General features: G+C 37.3%; 1 protein-coding gene across 6 annotated transcripts in view; it reads right to left on the reverse strand.

Moving 5' to 3' along the window:
* COL19A1 (collagen type XIX alpha 1 chain) overlaps positions 1 to 22,434 on the reverse strand; it is a 324,524-nt gene that overhangs the window by 250,227 nt on the left and 51,863 nt on the right. For all 6 annotated transcript variants that reach the window (XM_084755183.1, XM_084755182.1, XM_084755181.1 and 3 more), the window contains exons 5-9: positions 16,682 to 16,805; positions 15,294 to 15,569; positions 12,411 to 12,491; positions 8,034 to 8,159; positions 7,055 to 7,117 (exon numbers count right to left, since the gene is read on the reverse strand). In XM_084755183.1, coding sequence (XP_084611309.1) covers positions 7,055 to 7,117; positions 8,034 to 8,159; positions 12,411 to 12,491; positions 15,294 to 15,569; positions 16,682 to 16,805 — 670 coding nt within the window. The remainder of the gene's footprint in view (positions 1 to 7,054; positions 7,118 to 8,033; positions 8,160 to 12,410; positions 12,492 to 15,293; positions 15,570 to 16,681; positions 16,806 to 22,434) is intronic.

Genomic DNA, 22,434 nt, shown 5'->3' on the forward strand with positions numbered 1-22,434 from the left:
GGCGTAATTGTAGGTGTGCTGGATCGATGTAAAGCAGATTTACTGTTAAATGTGTTACTTCTTTGTGATGTTTGACAGCAAGGCTGTGAGTGTAGGTGATGAATGTCTACTTTAAGTTTGCCCTAGCTGACAAGGGTAATCTGTAATAAGAATATAATTAAATGCTATAATTCCTCAACCTTAAAATCCAGAGTGTTCTATTCTCCAAAAATACACTACACAGTGTATTATTTTGCATCTCTCTCCAAAGAAATATGCCCGGGGTGTGGTGGCGCATGCCTTTAATCCCAGCACTTGGGAGGCAGAGACAGGCAGATCTCTTGTCTACAAAGTGAGTCCAGGACAGACAAGGCTACACGGAGAATCCTGTCTCAAAAGAGAGAGAGAGAGAGAGAGAGAGAGAGAGAGAGAGAGAGAGAGAGAGAGAATAAAAATGCAATCTTGGTGAACTACTACTTTGTTTAAAGTCTTCACTTAAAAATAATTATTGCTATCATTTCACCAAACTTCAAATGCAGGCCTATTTTAGAACAACAAACTTTGCATATAAATAATTTAATTTATTACAGTATCATAATGTTGGAAGAATAAATTGAAACAAGTGTGCAAATTCTACTTAATACTGTTCACAGTATGTCTTATTCCATAATTATAAATCAGTTTCTTGCTTAAATATAAAAATATTTCCCTTTGAGAGTAATGTGCAAGTGGTGTATGTTCTGTGCCATGTTGCTGCATACTTGCTTCAAGATGTTTCAACAAGATATATATTATTATGTTAGTTATATATTACATTGGTTAATCTCAGTGATGCTCTTAGGTGACATGTAACATACCATATGTTCATAAGATATGGTACCCATAAGATACCTGAGGAAAGTGGGAAATTGACCTGTGAAGATATGTGACTCTAATCACTTAATCACATAAGAATGTGAACTAATCGTTTTCTTTGGAAATTTGTTTATAAAAATCAAGACTGGACAGACCACTCATGAAAGGTTAAGCTCACAACCAAAACACCAAAAATCGAATAAGGCATTTTTATTATAAAGCCGCAGGAATATTCCATATGAAATATAAACTATAGTGTGATTTTAAATTCTTTAAATTTAAAAGATTTACATTTCTTCCTTAGGGTGAAATATTTTGTAGTATGCCAACTATTCCATCAAATAAAGCAACAGTGACTTTCTTGTTATTTTTATTTTGCGCATGCTCATTAGCATGATTTTAAATAAATGATAAACCTTGGATTATAGAAGTGAGAACAACACCCTGAGGGTGGTAAGTTTTTTTCCACGCGTGAGTGTTAAATCCTTTTCACAGTTAAATAAAGTGAAGTTAGAAGCAGACAGAGCTGGCACCACCAGTGACACAGACCCTGGGAAGAGAATGTGGCCAAAGACGAGTGTTTCCATAAATACCAGGGCGATGCTGGCCACTAAGTAGGGTCTCTGAAGCTGCATGAAACTGACTACAGGGAAATGTAAGCCGATACCATATTTAGCTCCGCTGCAAGCTGAATGAATCTATATACCCTGTGAGACTCTTAGCAGCAGCTGAAGTAACCTGAATGCAAAATTAAACTCCTTGAGGTATCTGGGGGTGGTGGGGTGGGGAGCATTTGACAGAAAACTCTGCCGTGCTTTTGAACACATTGATTACATTAGATTTTCAAATTCTCAGAGCATTTGCCTCAGGCAGACACTGATCCTCATTAACTGATTTTGCAAGACTCCCCCACTCACTGCTTTAGCCAATTAGGTCCCAAGGATTGAGACTCCCAATTTTAAGAAAGACTTGGTTCAAATAGATTATCGGCAGCTGCCATATCCCTCTGTCATTTATTGAAGATGTACTTTAAGTGGAGTGCAAGATGAAGCAGCAGGTAAGAGCCTGCCCCCAACAGCAAGCTCTGGGGAAAGAAGCAAGCCTCAGTAGAGCTAGTCTCCATGCATGCTGCCTCGCTGTAATGCGCCAACCACCTTGCCCCATATGTTCCTTCCTGAAGAATTTGCTATTGTTCTTGTAAGACATTTCCTGGCTTACACATTTACTTTCTAGGCTACAACTTTCTTATTAACAACACCTTTGCTTGCATCCGAATGAATCTAACGATTATCTAGTCATTGCTTCAGGATATCAAATTCAACCTTGACAACTTTTTTTTTCAGCAACTGAAAGCCAGAACCACAGCTGATAAATAACTTTTAAAGCAGGTTTTCAATGCATAAGGATCAAAGAGATGTCCCCTTGGAATATTAAGATTCATGGTATCTTATGACATTCACAACACATTTCTTTAGTAATTGTACCATGTAAAAGTCCTTATTTATGTCACACAGTTAAGAAATCCAACATTTTACAGTTAAATGATTCTGTATTTGGTTGGGAAAATGAGAGAAAAAAATATCATATTCAGAAAAATACCATTGATCAGAAAACCATACAATCAGTATGATGAATTTTGTGAAGATAGTTACAACTGTATTCCAGGCAAACTGTAATTGTGGCATTACTTTAGGAAGTAAATGAACGTATGATTCTCTAGGGAAATGTATTTTGAAGGAATAGATCTTTGAATAGGTATTTGAAGCCTTTCTTATGATGAATCTACCCTTAATGCCAGCAACAATATAAACAAAAAACTCCTCCAATAAACATTAACTTTACCCAGGAATTGTCCTGTAGCGAGGTTTGTTGGATATTATGGTCTAACATTCCTGGATGGGTAGTGAAATGGGGCTAAATATTTTTTAAAGGCAGCAAGAAATGGTCAGGCATGAGAAATCCATTTAAGAAGTGCTGATCAGTGCTGTGTGTGGAGCTCAGTGGTTCAGCGCTATCTATCGTGCAAAGGCCTTGGTTTTGACTGCCAGTATCAACAAAATAACAAAACAACAGCAGCAAACATTCAAAAAACTCAGCCTGGCACCTGAGCTACCAACGCAGCCTCAGTTATTCTTGTGGCAGCGTCAGGTGGATGATACCACAGGGCTGTAGCCTTCAAGGATACACGGTGGGATGGACCCAACTGATCACCAGTGCAGCAAGAACAACAATAAATATCCTAAACTTAGTTTCCTAAAGAATGAGTTTCCTTAACATGTGACAACTAATAAATTTCGGCATAATATACAGATTGAAAAATAAACTAATTACTTTAACATGAAAATGTGAAATTTTGTAAAGATTCCATGAAAACATGAGCATTTTTCTTAGTATTTAGAGACAGTCTTGCAATATAGCCCAAGCTGGCTCTGAATTTACTCCTTCCTTCAGCCTCTTGAGTGCTAGTGTTTGCTGGTGAGCACCACCATGGTGGCTCCAGGTAATGCATTAAATTTCAGCAGTAACCTCCCATCCATTAAGTAATTATTTACAATCACCCTTTTGGCATTAGAAGAAAATCCTGAAAGCTAGCCATTTTATTAGCTAGATACTCTACACTGAATCATTTTATTGATAGACTGAACTTTTGTATTATAAATTATGTGTCTTCCACAGTATTATAAATTATAAAATGTAGCATTTATTACTTGATTTTGTCTGAAACAAAATTATTAGAAAAAATTAAATACTTGGTTTAATTTATTAATTTATGTAATTAATACAAATTATGAAATTATTTTAAAAAATTTTTAAAGTAAAATAACTTATCAGTCCTAAAACTGAACATGTAAATTAATAAAAATATTTCCTACAAGGAGCCACACGGTTTGGATTTGCGTTGTGTTGACGTTGCTAGCCACATAGTCTTTGCCATAGTTACTTAGCCTGTTTGTGTAGCTCAAAAGTAGCCTTGGACAACAATAAAAACAAGTGAGTTTGTGTTCCTCTGGAAGCTCATTTACAAAACCTTACAGCTGGTGTCTTTGGCAGCCCCATGTTTGGGCCACAGTTCACTGATCCCTGAGCAATAAAACACTGGATTTTTCCCCATGCTGCCTGACACAGCTTTATATAAAACAGGCTCTAAGGTTAATTAAATAGCCAGCCAGAATATCTTTTCTCCAGAAGTTCTAGGGGTGCCAAATCCTTTACCATCATTTATACTCTAAAATACCTTAATTATTCATTAAGCATTTGTAAATAGTACATTAATTGTTAATATCAAAGACAGTTAGCATTTCTTCAAATGAGTTGTTATGTGGGCACCAAAGCTTGTGCTTCAGGACTCTTCCTGATACTACCCACATCATTAAATAGGTAGTCCAAAAAGCTCATCCTTTAGAGTGGAAGATAATGTCACTTTTCTAATAGGTAGCCATGTCACTAGAGCCTCGTAGACAGAAATGATATTTTTGTGGATATACAGTACTATTTTAAGCTAACATAATTTGCTAAATAATATTTTCACAAACTTAGCAAATTTGAGGAAATTAAGTGGAGATGTGGAACAGTCCAAAGATAAAGTGAAAAACTAATTGCTAAATCGCTCAGATCACCTATAGGTTCAAGAACATTACCTTTTAGGAACTTTTTAAAGAGGGCTCTTTAGGAGAAGGATGGGAACCGTGGGAAGGGAAAAGGAAGACAAAGCTGGTAATGAGAGGCAAAAGGCAGGCAAAATATAATGCATTCCCTATATAAAAATGTCACAGTAATTCATTATTTTGCATGCTTCATAAGAGCATCAGCAAGATTTCACCTGCAATGCTACAAAAATGTGCGATGCCTTGTAGTATATCCTAAAGGGTGGGGCATGTCTTCAGTCACAGAGTCATTAGATGACTTTGGACCAGGTAAGACAGAATTTACTAACAATTTAATTCAAATTTGTTACTTAATTATTAACAGCTTTCCATGAACAAAAGTAAAACGTTGGCTTAATTAAATTGCTGTATTACAGTAAGGGTTCATCACATATCACCTGTAGAAATATCCCCTGACAGACAATCAGAAAGGGTGGTCAGAAGTCATGCTCTCCAATTGGTGCTCATTGTGTCAAAAATAAAATTCAACAAAAGCTAGTAAACTATATCTAATTGTTGATGATGAAATGTAAATTATAAAAATGTCCACATGGCCTCTAACCTCCTTATCTAATATCCACAAATCCTAGTCCGTTATGATCTAAGGAAAATGCAAGGAAACTTCCATATGTCAGCGCTCCCTATCCAGAAAAGACCAGCTAATGTTGGAAACAATTAATATTTATATATTTGAGGATATAAACATAACCCACTATTACTATTTAACAAATGATATAAAATAACCCAAGGCTCTATGCACTGAGTCACCCAGTTCATTGAAAATTTTTAGACATTGCCTCATAACTGAAGATTAGTTTTTAAAACTCAAGGCTCATGAAAGAACCTAACACCCTAAAAGGGTTGCTCGCACTTCATCTTCAACCACACTGAATGAAAGCAGAGGAAAACAAATATTTGTTGAGTGTCTATAACGTAAGTGATTCGTATGTATTGTAGTGTTGTCCTCCATCACAGTCAACCATTGATTAGCTATTATTGAGGAAGCGAAGCCTTAAGAGGTATTCTCTCCTAAGATTTCTGGCATTCATTCCAGCATGCTATGCTAATTCCATGGATGTTCTTTCTTGGATTTAAAGATCTAAAGGCAAACTTCTAGAACAACATGTTTCTCTGAGTGACTCTGAACCACTCCTTTCATAAAGTTACCTATTTTATCTGCACAGTCACAAAGTATCATTTAATGCTCACAAAATGCAGGTGGTCTGGGCACTTGTGATAACTATGAAAATTATGTACCAGAGTAAAACACTGAGGAAAGCCCACTTTTTTTTGAATATTAAAGTGTTAAGGTCATAGAGTGCAATTGGGACAGGAATAAACTCATCAACTACCTAAGCTCAATGACATGTTGCTTACCACTTCCAGAAGAGTTGATTGTTTTGATGGTTATGGTTACCTGGAACCATTTTTGCACAGCAATAGTTGTGGTGGTTTAATCAAACCCAGGTGCACAAAGAGAAAAAAATCAATTAAGGAAGTGTACGTATTTATTTTGTTTGGTAGATTACTAATGGATTGTGCACAACTGGTTTTGACCTGACTCTAAATCTCTTGTCACTATATATTTTATATATGGGAATTTCTAACAAAATTAAATAGTTAAAAACAGAATATTGATTGGAGTCTTATAACACGCTGCAATTATAAGACAAATCATTGTATAAAATATTTTAAAGATCTTATATAGCATTAATTTTCTAATAATTGTCCTCATCATCTTTACTAATTCTTAGCTCCTTCCTACTGTTGTTATTTCTATGTAAGATCTGAAGGTAACTTAAGTCGTCAAAAGATGATACATATACCAAGACCAGGCCTTGTGCTCTTTATTGCTGTGGCTCCAATTGTTCACCAGCTTTGGTTATATTAGCTCCCTACTTTCATTAGATAAAAGACACATTGAGAAGACTGGAAATCATTACGGCTAAATTAGAGCTTTGTCAAAGGGACAAATGGGTTATTGTTTATATCGCAGACTTACAGGTCAAGGGCAAGGAAACATCTCCCCTGTTCAGTTTTTCCCAGTCTCTCCACAATGTTTTCTCAGGACTTTCGCATCTCTCACATAGCATCTAATATTTATAGCTTTTATCCCTTTTTTTGGAAGGACATCCCAGGAAACAAACAATTTATCCCATCCTTTATCTCCCCCCAGACATGCATCAAGATGCTCCCACAGATGCTTAACAAAGGTTGGTCGTTGAAATGTCCTCTGTATGGACAACGCCAGCAGACAAAGGAAATAAGTTTCCTAGGTGTCTGGAGAAGAGAGTGATGAGGAAAGCTGGGAAGCAGCTGGGACACATGCCTCCTTCACAGTGTTCTTTTGAACTTACAGCTACAAAGACTCCCTGTTCTAGATTTCTCAGACTTTCCTAAAACACCACCTCAGTAACAGACTCAAATGCTGATGTGACACAAGCTTACCGAGCTCTTCATCTCAACATAGTTTTTTAAAGGTGTTTATGGGAAATATGAGGTGGACGGATTTTTTAAAGTCACTTTTGAACAAACCCCTTCATCCCAACCTTCATCCTAAGTTGTGTCCACATTACCGGCTCTCCTTTGTCGCCTTTGTGTCCGAAGGAACCCAGAGTTCCTGATGATCCTGCTTCCTCCTGAAATAAAAATGGATGCCTGTGTCAACATCCTTCCGTTCCATTGCTCTAATACACAATCTCTGCCTGCCTGCCTGCCTATCTATCTATCTATCTGTCTGTCTGTCTATCTATCTGCTATAACCTCTTTATTTATGATCCATCATTTATCACCTATGTATCTATCAATGTATCTGAAAAGTATCTATCTTTCTATCATCTATCATCTAGTTACCAATCATCTATCTATCTATCTATCTATCTATCTATCTATCTATCATCTTTCACCATCGATCTATTTTCTACCTATCTACCACCTATCTTAGTTGCCTAACATCATTTATTTCCATAATTGCCTGTTTTTAGGACAGACCTCGTGACTTCTATAAACATAAAAAGGATATTTATGGAGGTCCTTGGGCCCAGCATCACTGATGAAAGAGCTGTACACATTCAGATGAAGCTCTCTAACTGAATATACCCCATGAAGACTAACAGGAGAGAGGCAGCTGGTTGGGGATTTGCAGATACTGCACAAATATAGTCATCAGGCAGCAGAGGAGAAATATTTGCAGTGTATTTTCATGTGCCTTTGTTGAAGATAAGACACTTTACCTTCAGCATCAAATTTGCAAACTACAGTACTTTCTGAACTACAGCCTATTCCTAGCAAGTGTTCTGTATGCAGTGCTTCCCTGTCATACTTTGATTTTTCTCTTCAACTTTCTAATAATTGTAACTCTCATACATTGAAAGGAAAATAAATTTCCTAGAAGTCAATCTTTAATTTCCTTTTTCTGGCCCACTTTGGTAGCTCTATGGTATTTGGTATTTCATTATGTCCAAGGCACCCTTTGTGTACCACAGTCCACAGCCAAGGAGCCCAGACCGCTGTGTGGTGTGACCTTTCAATGGGCACATATGAAAGCCAGCATACCTTGTTTGGAATACACTGGCAAGCATCTTTAAGTTCCTGCTTCCCCGGCAGATACGAAGATATTTTACCAGCGTAAGAAGTCACCCAGGATGATGTGGTACTTCCAAAGTCATCTTGATCCGGACACTAAAATCCCCAAAGAGAATTTAGAGAATGGTGTCAGTTCTTGCTGCCAGCTCCCTTCAAACCAGAGATGTCTGGTTACCAGCCATACCTCCTTCCTAATAACCAAGCACTGTCACCCTATGTAAACATTTATTACATTTTTATTCTGTCACTAAGCCTCCAGTGTATTTGACCACACTGACAACACAGGAGGAAAATGTGAAAACACAGGTTTAGTGAGAAATTTTGAAGTATTTTAATATTGTACAATGATAAAAGTACATACATGCAATAAAATACTTCCACACAAGCAAAATGTAAGTATTATCTAGCAAACAAAAGTTTAAAAGCATGTAGATTTAACTGGTAAATATAGGCACTACAACAAGCTGTTATAATCATAAGTAAAGCTAGAAATGGTTTCCTTTTAAACTCTAAGGTGAAAATTATTTAATCAAAGTATAGCCTTTGCCATCCCAATGTTCTTTAAAGATATGAAAGTGTAGGATTCTGAGTCTGGTGAGTTTTGAACATGCTGAACCTGATGATAAAGAGACAGGATTTCCCCCTCTAATTTAGTGCAGGAGGCTGGAGAGGCAGCAGTTAAGACCCTGAGCTGCTTTTTGCAAAGAACTCAAGTTCAGTTTTCAGCACCTATATCAGGGGACTTACGCCCAGCTCTTGCTCAAGCATCTGATGCTCTCTGTTCTGCTTTTCTGCAGCTGTAATTAATTCATGAGCATGTACACACACACACACACACACACACACACACACACACACACACACACACACACACACGCATGCACCCCACACCTAACTAAAATAAACACTTTAAAATACAGAGAAAGAAAATAATTCACATGGTGATGCTAAAGAGAATGTGGATGCACTTTCTCCTCCTGACACCTGGTGCCACACTGCTCCTCATGATTAACTCTTTGTTTACAGCCTTAGTGAAGAGGAAGTAACAGGTAGAAGAACTCACTCACTAGGAGCTTTGTTTACTACAAATTATACATGAGTGGAAAAACACACTCAGGCTGAACAAAGGGAAGAGTCTCAATGGTTCGCTAATGTGGTATGAGTCCACAGAAGAGACTATTTTCACTATTAGCTTCTTGCATTTTCTAGAATAAGAATTCATTAGTTGTTTTTGAATAATAGGTATCACTCTAGTACTTGTGATAACAGTAAAACCATAAGAAACTTAGCAACAACTATACTCTGACCAGATTCTTGTATTTAGCACTAGGAATTTTATGTGCATTGCCTCTAGATTTGGTCCTCATTAGGTATCTTAATAAATTTTTCAATCAAAAACCTAAAAATTACATTAATTTGAAACAAGATCACTACATAGCCAGTTCATTGCTCTCAGATGGTTTATTATTTTCTTTGTATTTTGCATTATATTCTCAGCCATGTGAAATGTGATTGTTTCAGAGACCGAAACTGACTTATTAGAGATGGCGGAGCATGCCTACAGATAGTCTTGAATAAATTTTGTCATTAAAATTCCCCATAAAATATTACCACAAAGTCACGTGTGATTCAAAATTTCATTATAAAACTTATAATTTACAGACATAACGTCATTTTCTGACTTTAGAACATTTATATGTTTACTTATGTATGTATTTATTATGGGTGTCAGTGTGTGTGGTATACATGTATGTGGTGTGTGTGTAGACCTGTAGGTGTGTGCTCCTTTGTGCCGCCACAAAAGGCTCCCCTCCTTTATCATGATTTTTCTTATTCTTTGAGGCAGGGTCTCTCTGTGAAACATGAAGATTGCTGTAGTAGCAAAGGGTGGCAGCCAGCAAGTGTGGGTGATGCTCCTGCCTCTGCCCACCCACTATAGTACCAGGGATACAAGGAGTGAGAGGTTATTCAACTTGTTATTCAAGCACTGACTTCTGAACTCAGGTCACCATGGTCATACAAGCAGGCATTCCTAACCACTGAGCTATCTCTCTAGCCCCGGAAAAAGCAAAGAGGATAGCATTGGCCTCAAACATTAACCAACTGTATTTAAATGGATTTGTATGAGTATCTTATTCATGTTATTGCTGTTTGTGAAATGTGTCAGATTTCTATTTACTTTTAATTACTTTTAATTCATCACAACAAATAATTATCAACATGAAAAGTACTATGTTTGGTTATTTTTAAATACTTGGTATAAATCTATAGGTTATTTTCAACTATAAAACTAATTTCCAATACTGCTTATAAACATTGTCTTGTCAGACTTTAATTACTAAGTTCCTTCATCCAATGCTTCGCCTATACATACCTAACCCAGTTTTCATAGTAGCAGAGTAACATAAGGCAATGAATACCATTAAGAACATAACGTCTAAAAATATGCAGGCAGCATTATATTACTATTATAGGAAAGAAAGTAGTTATTTTAAGGACCCTCCCATTATAACATAATCATAACTACTTAAAACAAACTTTTGGAATAAGAAAACCTTCATGACTAAAGTATAGGTTCAGGAAGCCTTGGTATTTCGAGTCTGTAGACTGGCATTCAAGCTATCTTTTTAGGTATTTATAGAAAGATATTTGGCAGACTTTCTCTCTGCTTGGAATGAGATCCATAAACTGGGTTTGAGATGTGCTTTGTATGGCCAAGTTATATAAGCAAGGCATAATATTTGAAAGACTTTGCATTATTTGGCAAGATTTTCACTCTATTATTCAATCTTCATGAGAGAAGTTACAAGAGTTTTTGAATAAAAAAAATTACCAATTAAAATTTTTTGTATAGATTTCCTAGTAGGTGTAGACATTTGGAGGAAATTTAAGATCCAAAGAAACAGAACTTTAAGTCTTGGACTTTTGCTTTTCATATGGTCTTTTGAGGAATTTGATTTTGTTTTTTGTTTGTACTTACAAAGAATTATTCTTTTCTGAAAGCTTTTTATTTTGTAGTTGGCCAACTAAGAAATGAAGGGATTCTGCTGTGTGGTGGTTTGAAGGAGAAAGGAAAAATGACGCCTGAGGGCTCAGATACTTCAACAGTTGGTCCCCAGTATTTAGTGCAGCTTGAGGAAGTGGTGGTGCCTTGCTGGAGGAAATACGTCACTGGAGGAAGGGGGTCCTTGAGAGATCATAGCCTTACCTTCCTGCTCATTCTCTCTATTTTGTGTTTGAGACTGAAGATGTGATCTCTCACCTTCCAGCCACAGCTGCTTGCTGCCAGGCATCCCCTCCCCCACCACCATTATGGACTCTTCCTCAGGAATCATAAGTCAAAATCACTCTTTCTCCCATAACTTACCTTTGGTCTTGATATTTTATCACAACAGTAGAAAACAAACTAACGCATATTTTGACAACCTTTTGCTAACAAAACACTGGATATAAAAGAGTTTGAAAGTAAATCCTCCCTCACTGTCTAATTTGTACTTTGATCAAGTACAAATATAATTATATTCATGTTATGGAATGGCATAGATGACTATTACAGTGAGACACGGAAAGCATTGAATTTTTTTTCTTTAGAATCAAGTGCATGCATACAGGAGTAATGGTTGTACAGAATATTTTAACATGGGAGACTGATCCACTTGATTAATACTTTGTTGCCAATAGGGAATCATTTAGGACTTTGAGAAAAAGATGACCAGACAGGGGCAGTCAGTCTTTTTTCCTTAGGTCAGTGTCTACTAGATCAATAGTTAATAACAAATACTTGCTGGAAGACAACAAATGATTATATAATTCAGTGATTTAGAAACTCTTTCTGGTGATACTGTTGAGATAAAAATGTGTATTGGAAAGGCAGTTGGCATGATGGGTTGAAGGCTAGGCATGAGGTCAAAGTGCACTGGTCATGGTGGGGGGAAGCAGAATGGAATGAAATATATCACAAAGCAAAACTAGATGAGACATATGGTCGACTGATCTTAAGATGTGAGACAAGTAATAGGGAAAGATCTGATTTGAGTGTGGACAGCACCTCCAGTCAGCTGGGGCCTCAGATGAAACAAGAGCACCAAGGGTGCACATTAAGTCATCTTCTAGTTATATTGAGTCTGAAGTGAGGAAAAAATCTTCATCAAATTTCAGTGTGCAACCCTTTGGTTGAAGTTTGTGCAGGGCCTTATAAGGACTCCATTATTTATACTGAGAATAAACTATTCAGGTAGATTCAGCTGAGATACTTCCTAGTGTCCTAGATATAGAATCCACAGGTAACAAACACTAGTAAACCGATCACATCTTGTGTGTGTTTGCAAGGTAAGGAAATTAACCTACCTTGGTAGGTGATACATCACAACAGGACTCTTCTGCCAAGAAGTTTACATTGCAGTAGATTATAAGTTGATGAAGTTCAATCTGTTAAAAGTGAGTAGCAGTACACATCATTAGTTTGGAGAATCAAATTTGGGCATTGTTAACTATAGTAATTTAAATAGAAAGAAAAAGCAAGTTAATATAAGTGACTGATACATATTTATAATATTTAGCTTTAATTTAGGATTCATTACTTTAAGGCTCACTTGAGAAACAGTCAGCCACAGAGGAGGGTCATTAGACAGAGGAAATGAGTTAATGAAAACAATTGCAGAGCTCAATTAATTGTCTCCAGCAATGAAAATGAAACATTGAATTAAAGAGGCAATAAAAACAAATATTTAATTAGAGATATAGTGCTATGTGCTACAGTGTAATTCTGCACAAAATTGGCATTTAAAAGTAAAACTTTGCAGGAAGGTGGTCGAAGGTATAAACATGGGAAGGAAAAGGCTTTCTCTTTAGGTCCCAAGGTCCTATTTGAGCTGTGAAGTAAGATTGCCTTCTCAGTACAGAGAAAAGAAGATGAGTTCTTACCTGTATTTGATGAGGTCTGCATAAAGCCTATGGATTTTATGTTAGTACAGTCCTGAACAAGACTCAAAAGCTGAACCCAGTAGCACCTGACTACAATACTAGTATTGGTGACTTTGACCCAAGAGGAATGTGAACTTGAGACTATATATGGTGTTTCATTCTAGTCTGGACTACTCAGAGTAATCCTGTCTCAGTAGCACAAAATAAAAAGACTCACAATCTTTTCTTCTATTTCTTCTATTTGCTGAAAATTATTCTTTTTTTTTTTGCATTTAGACAGTAGATGGAACGAACTTTATGGAAAAGATAACCATATGTCTACTCGTCTCTACATGTGGCATCTAAACAAAATGTCTCCCAGGACTCAGGAATGATCATGAAAGAAGGAGCAGAAGGTTTGTAAAGCCAGAGGTCGAGGAAGAAGTGCTGTGACATGATTTCTGGCCATGATGTGGCTGCTGTGCATATGAACCGAATACAGGCACTCTAACTGGCTGCACAAAGTCTGCAAAAGATCAAGCCAGGCATAAGTCCAGCCTGGATAGAGGAGGGACTCATGAGGTCCCACCCTTAGGAGAGGAGCTATTGGCAGCTGATGGGACTACAGGAAGGACAGCAGTTTCCTTCAGGGATCTGGTTCCTGAAAGGACACCTGTTACTTTAGTAGGTGGTCTTACAGCCATGTATGTACACCATGTACATACTGGTGGCACCAGATGGACATAGGGGACAAAACCAGAAAGGGGCTGTGGTACAAACCCTATACTATTATAATAAGCAACTCCACCAAATATATTTTGTAACCAAAGATACTAACTAATTAATGGACTCAAGCTGGGATTTTGACTCAAGCCAGTGAGCCCTCCCTGTGGCCCCAGCTCAGGCTCCTCTGTTCCACCTATACTCCCGGTCATCCAGGACCCCAAGTCTTGACAGCCTTTCTAATCTGCGCACACACTCTCTCTAAGAGAAAAAAATGCTTTAAAATAGTATGTCTTTGAATATGTAGCTGTATGTAATCATATTTTTCTTCCAAACACATTCTTAGGAATGACCACCCCTTCTTCAATGCATATTTGCACAAGGTTTTATTTCTGAAATGCAGTTTTGCCGTCATCACTTTGTATTTACAGCTTTGGCATTTATTATTGGTAATCAGCACACAGATTTTGGGAGACTCTCTTATCATTTTACCCATTTGAAAATATTTTGCTATTGAATTTAGCTAGACCTCACTCTTAAAAGATTATAAGCCTAATTTGCAAGCATTAGGCTTGCAACCATAAACTTATATCATTTTCACTTCAAACTATAATTTTATATTTATGGTTGTGAGCCTAGCCTTTAAGGGCTGAGCCATCTCTCCAGCCCCAAACTGTAATTTTAAAGGGCTTTTTCATCTGAAAGACTTTTCTTTTTCCTGGCCAAGTCGTCTCATCTAAAGGACCAACTGATAGATTTAATGACTGTGTTTCTATCCAGAGGAACTCTAAAAGGATGTTCTAAGCTGTGGGAGAGGCAGTCGACCTCCTATATGGAGCGGGAGTGAATTACTCATTGTTCTTGAGTGAAAACACTAGAGAGTCTGGAACCATTTAGAGTTCATCCTTTTCAAATCCTTTTATTCAAAACATAAAGGTTTGGCCAGGCTTATACTTTTTTATGTTGTATTTTCATTTTTTTTTCACTAAAAGTTACCCTTAATAATCGTTTTTAAGACATGATTTTTTTTTGAAGCATGATTCAATTATTTTGAATTTGCTGGCTAGAAAATGCAGGTGAAAATAGGATATACTTATATGTGAGAATAGAGTTGGGAATATATATTCCTCATATATCGAATGGCAATATGAACATCAATGAGAGGGAGGTCTTCTGTGTGTGTAACCATTAAATGAAGAAATGGCTTTCTTCCTTGCTTGCTTGCTTCTTTCCTTCCCTTTCTTTCCCCCTTTTTTCTTCTCTCCCTCCCTCTCCTTCTCCTGCTCCCCTCTCTCTCTGTCTGTCTGTCCTATGTAGCCCACCTGGCCTTAAACTCACAATGTGGGTGAGAGTAATCCTGAAGTGAACTTCTGATACTCGTGCCTATACCTTTCTAGTTCTGGGCTTGGGGGTACACATCACTATGAACTGCCATGCCCGGTTTATATGGTGCAGGAGACCACACCCCATGAGTCATAGGGCTATGCAAGCACTCTACCTATAGATTGAAACCCCCAAATCCCAGGGACTCACTCTTAATAACATATTTTGCTTTAACGTAAGAATGTTGGACGTTCCCCTGTTAGCATTCGTGATATAACTTACATCCACGGGTTTGCCATCTGAAGCTCGTGCCGCAATAACCATCCTTCCATGAAAATCCACAGAGTCCTTTTCTTCTGTGTGTCGGCTTGCAATTAAATTACAATCCATATAAATTGAAAGGACTCTGGATTGCACACCAATGCCAAGTTTATGCCACTGACGATCAAAGAGAGGACGGAGCTCTCGGTTCTTAAAAACGTAGTTCAACAGATCTCCCTCAGCACCTCGGAACATAAATTCTACCACCTTCTTTGTGCCATCGATCACTACAGAAATCTGAAGGAAAACAAAAAGTCTGATAAGCAGAATATCTTTGTATGGCTCGAAAACTCAAGTTCAAAATTAATAAAGTACTCAAGTAAAAGCTCCATGCACACAATGAAAGAACTGAAGAACTGGCTGACCATGTGAGGCAGGACCTGCACACTTGCTAACATTGGTGGATAAGAAAGAACAAGTGTCTTTCTGAAAGTGATTCAGCATGAAGCATCCTGGGTAGTCAGCTCCTTTACAAAAGGACATATAAGGGAGTGCACGTGTACATAGATATAAGTGATTAATTACATTTGTAAGTGTGATTGTATTATAACTGTATAATTATGTTATGTATTCATAAAGTAAGTGTAATTTTAGTCAAGTGTGAAAGTTATAGTTTTAAATTATGGTTATGGATAATATTATCACTTACATGTCTTATTGTCCTATATGGGTATATAGGCATCGAGGTTACTACTTTCAGAAGAAAAATGATATATGCATTTTTTTGCATATGAAAATGACCTGGATCTTTTAAACTCTTAAAAATTTTGATGAGAAAGAGAAGATGTTTTATAGATGGCATGCTTTTCAAATGTCAATCCTATCATAAAATTGTGACCTATATTAACAGTAAAAAGACCAGCCGAAGCTGAAGGCATTCCGTGGTCATGTGTAGACACAAACAAAAATGTGTGAAGCTAAGAAGTAATTGTGAATTCCCGCATTGCCGCTTCATCGTCACTGTCATTTCCACGAGGTCCCCTGGGTCCTCCACTCCCTCTATATATATTGGTTTGCTCTTCTTTATATGCTCATACGTGGGAGTGCCATGCTTCCTTCAGCAACATAACTGTGCTGTGTATGTTCTCACACATACCGGCAAACATTTATGCACATGAAATAAAAATAAATAAACCTTTAAGACAAAATAAAAACAACACACAAACCTCTCGCCCAGCAGATTCTCACATCACTGACATTATCAAGGCCATCTTGCTACTTACAATGCTAATATTTCTCTATTGATGATTCCTATAAACAGCATAACACCTGTGTACTACGTCTGTCCCCAAATTTGGATACACAGAACAGAGAACCACCCAACCTAATCAAATGAATCGGTATCTTACCTGTGGCTTATTCTCCTGGTTTAAAATCTGCCATAAATACCACCGCTCCTTTTTGGTGCTTCTTCGTACCCGAAACATGACCGCTAGAGAGTACTCCTCAGGAAGGCCTTTGGGAAATATCTTACTACGGGAAGAAAACAAATAACTGTTGTGGGGAGACTGAAGGTGGTCAGGAAAGAAACTCAAGTATGAAGCTCTGTGAAATGTAATCTCTAAGTCATAGCGACTCTCGGTGAGTTTCTAATTCATTGTTCATTTTTTTTCAGTTGTTTGAAATATGAAAGTAGACATGTATGTAGTTACTGTGCGGTTTTTATTGCCATTCTCTCCCTTTTTGTAATCACCTGATGTGGTGTTAAGGCTTAGGGTGTGTAAACAAGTGAGTAGACTCTCGTAATATGTTGTTCTCTTATTTAGAAGACAGAAGAGTCCTAACACGGAAGAGTCTCAGAATTCACTGCCTTCAGACCAACAGGACTTCCTTGGGTGGTGTTGATAGGGAAAATAGAGAGAACTTATAAAAAAATCTATTGATTATAAATCAATAAATATCTTCTGAAGAAAATTTACCATATTTGAGTCTTACAGATGAATTTCTAGTATTGATTTCCTGGTAAGTTATGATACCAAACTAAATGAGATTTAGCTTTATTTTTGATCCTCTAGGAAAAAAATAATTTTTCTAGCTAGTAGAAGCTAAAACATGGCTCCAATTTCCTTCTACCTCAATCTCAATTTCAAAATACTGGTGTTGATAAAGACACAAGGAAATAAAATATTCACAATATGCATAGCCACATATCCTTTATTTAATTTTCATTAGATAATGAGTTACATGTTTATTTCTTTTCATTGGGTGTGCGAATCCTGCAATATTGAGATACTGATTTTCTTTTCCTTTTTTCAACAAGAAACCATATCGCTTAAGGACAAACAAAACTAGAAGTTGTCTTTTATAAATAAAGCACCATGTACTTGATTCTGAACTACTAACATTGAATAGTATTCTTAGCTCTAGTAAAAGCAGTAACCGAGAGACTGAATGCAAGTCTATTAACACTGAAGTTTGTTTTTTTGTTTGTTTGTTTGTTTGTTTTCTACTGTGTTAGAGTCACATTTGGTAGAGAATTCACAAAGGAAGTGTGAAAAATATATGCTTAATTAACATTTTAATTTACTTACTTTGTTAAAAAGAACATTCATATATGTACCTGTAGATCTATTTATACGCATACATATATGTATGCATATGTGCATCTAGAGACAGAGAGAATAAGCTACTTGTCTAACAGATTTTTTTTTTTACTATATGGCAGTGGGAAAGTGATATACATAAGGAGAAACAGTACTATAGGTTGATGAGAAACTAATTGAAGCTTTTACATTGCTGAAATACTATTTGATATTTGAATACATTCTTAATAAATATAATTGTGTTCTACACCATTTAATTTGCCTTTCCTATTTTATTATTTACTTTTTGCTAATGATCTTTTATTTCTTATTTATTTTATAGTGTGGAAATGATATTAGACGAAAAGAAAATACAAGTGTTTTTTTTTTTTTATTCAGTTCAAAATGGACCATAAAGCTGTGAAGACATCTTGTCATCAGAGATGCATTTGACACTGGAACTCCTAGCATATTGGCTAAAGAAGTTTTACAAGAAGAAAGGCAGCTGAATGAAGCAGAGGCAGCCTGTATGCAGCATTTCTTCACGGTTACTGCTGTAACCTCTTGCCTTGAGGTCCGGCCTTGACTTCTCTGATGTTAAACTGGAACTTAAAAGCTGGGGGGAAAAAACCCTTTCCTCGCCAAGTTGCTTTTGGTCATGATGTTTATCACAGCAACAGAAAGCAAACCAGAGCATGGTTGAATTTTCAAGTGTGATCTTTTATTGCTGCAGATATATGACACATATTTGTTTGTGATACTGGGGAGCTGCAGGAGGCTGCAGGGCTCCGTCAGTCTCAGCATCAGGAGAGAATGAAGCCGGAGCTGCCCTGCACTGTCCTGCTAAGCTACTATGTTGGCATGTTGAGTCAAAGGGCATGGCTCACTTCTCAGCTCTTAGCTGGGCGTTCTCACCAAGGGATCTCCAAATGAGAATATAAATGGTGACTATTTTTCTAGATGTATTGTCTTTTTTTTTTTCCAAGTGGAGTACTTTGTTTTGCAGGTGGTGAATGATAATTCACCTGACTACAAACATTCTGCAAGGGTAGAGATGAAGAGGTAATGTGAGAGTCTCACGTTCACTATAAAACGTTACTTTTGCCCCATTTTTTTTTTCTTTTTTGGTGTTCTGACTCATCCTTTTGTTTACACTCTTATTAAGCTCAGTCTGCGAGATTTCTAGTTGAAATTCTTTAGCTAATAAGACCCCTCCCCATCTCTTGTGTAGTTTGACCTAAAAGGGGGGGTAAATTGATAACTTGTGGCTTCATACTCTCAGACCCATCAGACACACATCTACATGCACACACGGAAGTGTTCGCATCCCCACACATCTACACCTACACATACTCCTCCATTGGCTTCTGCAGTCTGATTCTTCTTAACCATGCATGGTTCAGTGATTTGTTGATCCACGTCTCACTAGTGTTCTCCACCTACAACACTGAAGTTTCTGGCCTTTGCTGTTGCTCAGTAAAGCACATGTTCCCCAATTGTTTTTTTATTTTCTAGAACACATTATAATTTTCTATTCAAGAATAAATCTTCTTTTAAATCTTTAATGTGTCCCTTTCAAATGGTCTTGTAATCTTGCTTTGCAGATATATGTCTTCTCTCCTATAAACTAGACTGCCCATGACCTGGCCAGACAACTGGTAGCCTCCCACTAGCCCATCAAACTATTTGAATGAGCACACTCCAAATATCTACATCTTTGCCATCCATTTGCTCCTTAGCTATCCACCCTTGAATCTTAACATGATTACAAACAGATAGTCCACTGCCCTCTTCTCAATCACCCATCTCTTTGTTCAGGTTTTTTAAAAGATTTATTTATTTTATGTGTATGAGCATTGTATCTGCATGTACACCTGGATGCCAGAAAAGGCCATCAGATCCCAGTATAGATGGCTGTGAGCCACCATGGGTTGCCAGGAATTGAACTCAGGACCTCTGGAAGAGCAGCTGCTGTTCTTAACCGCTGAGCCACCTCTCCAGCCCTTGTTCAGGTTTTAAGACTACTGGCATCTTTTGTTGTTGTTTTTGTTGTTCATAGGAACCAAAATTTACGTCACTCTGGGTACAGGTTCGTGGCACGAGGGCTAAAGTGTGAACTCAGGGTGTTTATGTCTAACCCCCACATCTATATCCTTAGCAACTACAGCAGTGCCTGCTCAGGGCACATAATAAATGTAAGCAAATTAATAAATGAAAATGTACTGAGTTTGGCAGCTTTTCAGATTAAAAACATGGCCCCCAGTCTTCTCTCCCTTCCCATTTTGATATAGCTGTGCAAACTAATATATATATATATTTTCACTTCCTCACATCCCCCTTACACTTCTATATGAAAAACAGAGTGGAGAGATAATAATAGTAAATAAAAGTGGTCCTATGTAGAGGACACATGTGAGGACTGTAGGCAACAGAGCCCAGCCCATCTACAGGGACAGCTGTTATTTAGTACCAGCCAGCTGCTGCCATATGGGATCATAGACCCGGTGTTGCCAGATCATCTAACTGATAGCCTGCTATTGTTGCTTCTTCCAGCCCTTTGAGAGTGGAGAATTGTTCTGGGAATGTAAATAAGCAATATAAATTGGTTCAGAATAGCAAAATGTTAAGGTGGCTAAAATCAAACATGATATGAATAGAAAACATAATATGGAAAATAAAATTAGATTTAAAAAGTCAGTTTTTCATTTTATTTTGCTTTTTTATTATTTTTAATTTGTTCACTTTACACCCCTCTCTTGTTGCCTCCTGATCCCACCCATCCTCCCTCCCTCATACCCTCTCTCTCTCTCCCCTAGTCCTCAGAAATGGATGCCCTCTTCCCCTAACATACGACCTCAGCCTATCAAGTCTCATCTAGATTGCCTGTATCCTCTTCCTCTGTAGCCTGGCAAGGCTGCCCTGCCACCAATATAAAACAGCAACAACAACAATAACAACAACCACTACAAAAAAAAAAAGAAAAGAAAAGAAAACCAAACCAAAATAAAACAAAGCAAAAACTAGGAACTGACAACCACTGGTCATTAATACATTGATATCTCTCAACATCAATGGCCTCAACTCCCTAATAAAAAGACACAGGCTAACAGAATGGATGTGAAAACAGGACCCATCATTCTGCTGCATACAAGAAACACACCTCAGCAATAAAGATAGACATTACCTCAGAATAAAGGGCTGGAGCAAGGTCTTCCAAGCAAACAGACCCAAGAAGCAAGCTGTAGTAACCATTCTAGTGTCCAATAAAATAGACTTTCAACCAAAACTAATCAAATGAGACAGGGAAAGACACTTCATAGTCTTGTAGGAAAAATACCTCAAAAGGACATCTCAATCTTGAACATCTATGACCCAAATGCAGGAGCATCCAAATTCATTTTTTAAAAAGGCTCTTATTAGTAACCAAAGCAAGATGGTAGCTGTTGGAGATTATCACATGATCTGTTGAAAATAACCTAGCCATGAGGGTATAGTGAGCGATGTCTTAAAGTACCTTGCTTCAGAGTTGTAGACCCTAGATTGCTGCCAACTATATCTCTAGGCTTCAGCGATACTTTAAACTTCTGGAACTTCCTATTTTCGTCAAGACACAGGGGCTTACTAAAATTATTTCATAGCGCACTTCACTAATAGTCCTCAGTTGTTACCTCTTTCTGGGTGACTCTTACATTTTTATTTCCATTTACTAAAGCCATGTTTAAAACCACTGTGGACTCTACGAACCAGATGCAGGCTCTCCTCCTGTTTGAATGTTATTTTGAATGAAGTTGCCTAGGATTAACAAGGTTTTGCTATATTGTTTTCTCATTTGTATCCCAATCTTATATTTGGTCATGGTTACAATTCATGAAGAATGCAGTCCAGATCTCATAGTCTTTCCCCAGCTTTGTTTCCATGACCAATACTGAGAATAGGGGGAGGTGGGAGGAGCTTGGCAGGGTGGGAGGAGCTTGAGAGGGTAGGAGGCTTTTGTCTTTATTGCTTCTGTCCACTGAGAGCCTGTTTGTCTCTTTTTCTTCCTTCATGTAGTTTTCTTTTCTTGACAGTTATTAGAGCTCTTTCCAGTCAGGCTATACTTTCTATGCCTTTCCCTACTATTTTCAACAAAGATAATCTTTCAACTCATTTTTTTCACTCAAGTGACCCCAGGCTAAGGAGGGAGGGATGGTCTGCAACTCATAGAATATGCTAAAGACGATCTCACAAGCATTGATTTATCTGTAGCAGATAAGGTTTGGGAAATTATGTTCTCTCCTCATGAATCTTAGTGTATTTGACCCATGGGTTATTTAAGTATATAATATTTTACATGGACATGTTTTGACATTTGAAGTATCTTTTGCTCCTTTCTAACTTGAGTTCATTGTGGTTTGGAAATGTACTTAATATGTATATAAAACGTGAATTTTTAAAACATATTTTATGTCCTGTTCTGAACAGTGTTCCATGCACGCTTGAGAAACACACGTATTCTGCTACTTCAGGAATGACTGTCTCCCAGAAACTATTAGACTCAGTTATCTCATAAGTGTTAACTTTTCTATATCCTTGGGAAATTT

The sequence above is a fragment of the Acomys minous genome, assembly GCF_964271855.1.
Source record: "Acomys minous genome assembly, chromosome: 13".
NCBI lineage: Eukaryota > Metazoa > Chordata > Mammalia > Rodentia > Muridae > Acomys > Acomys minous.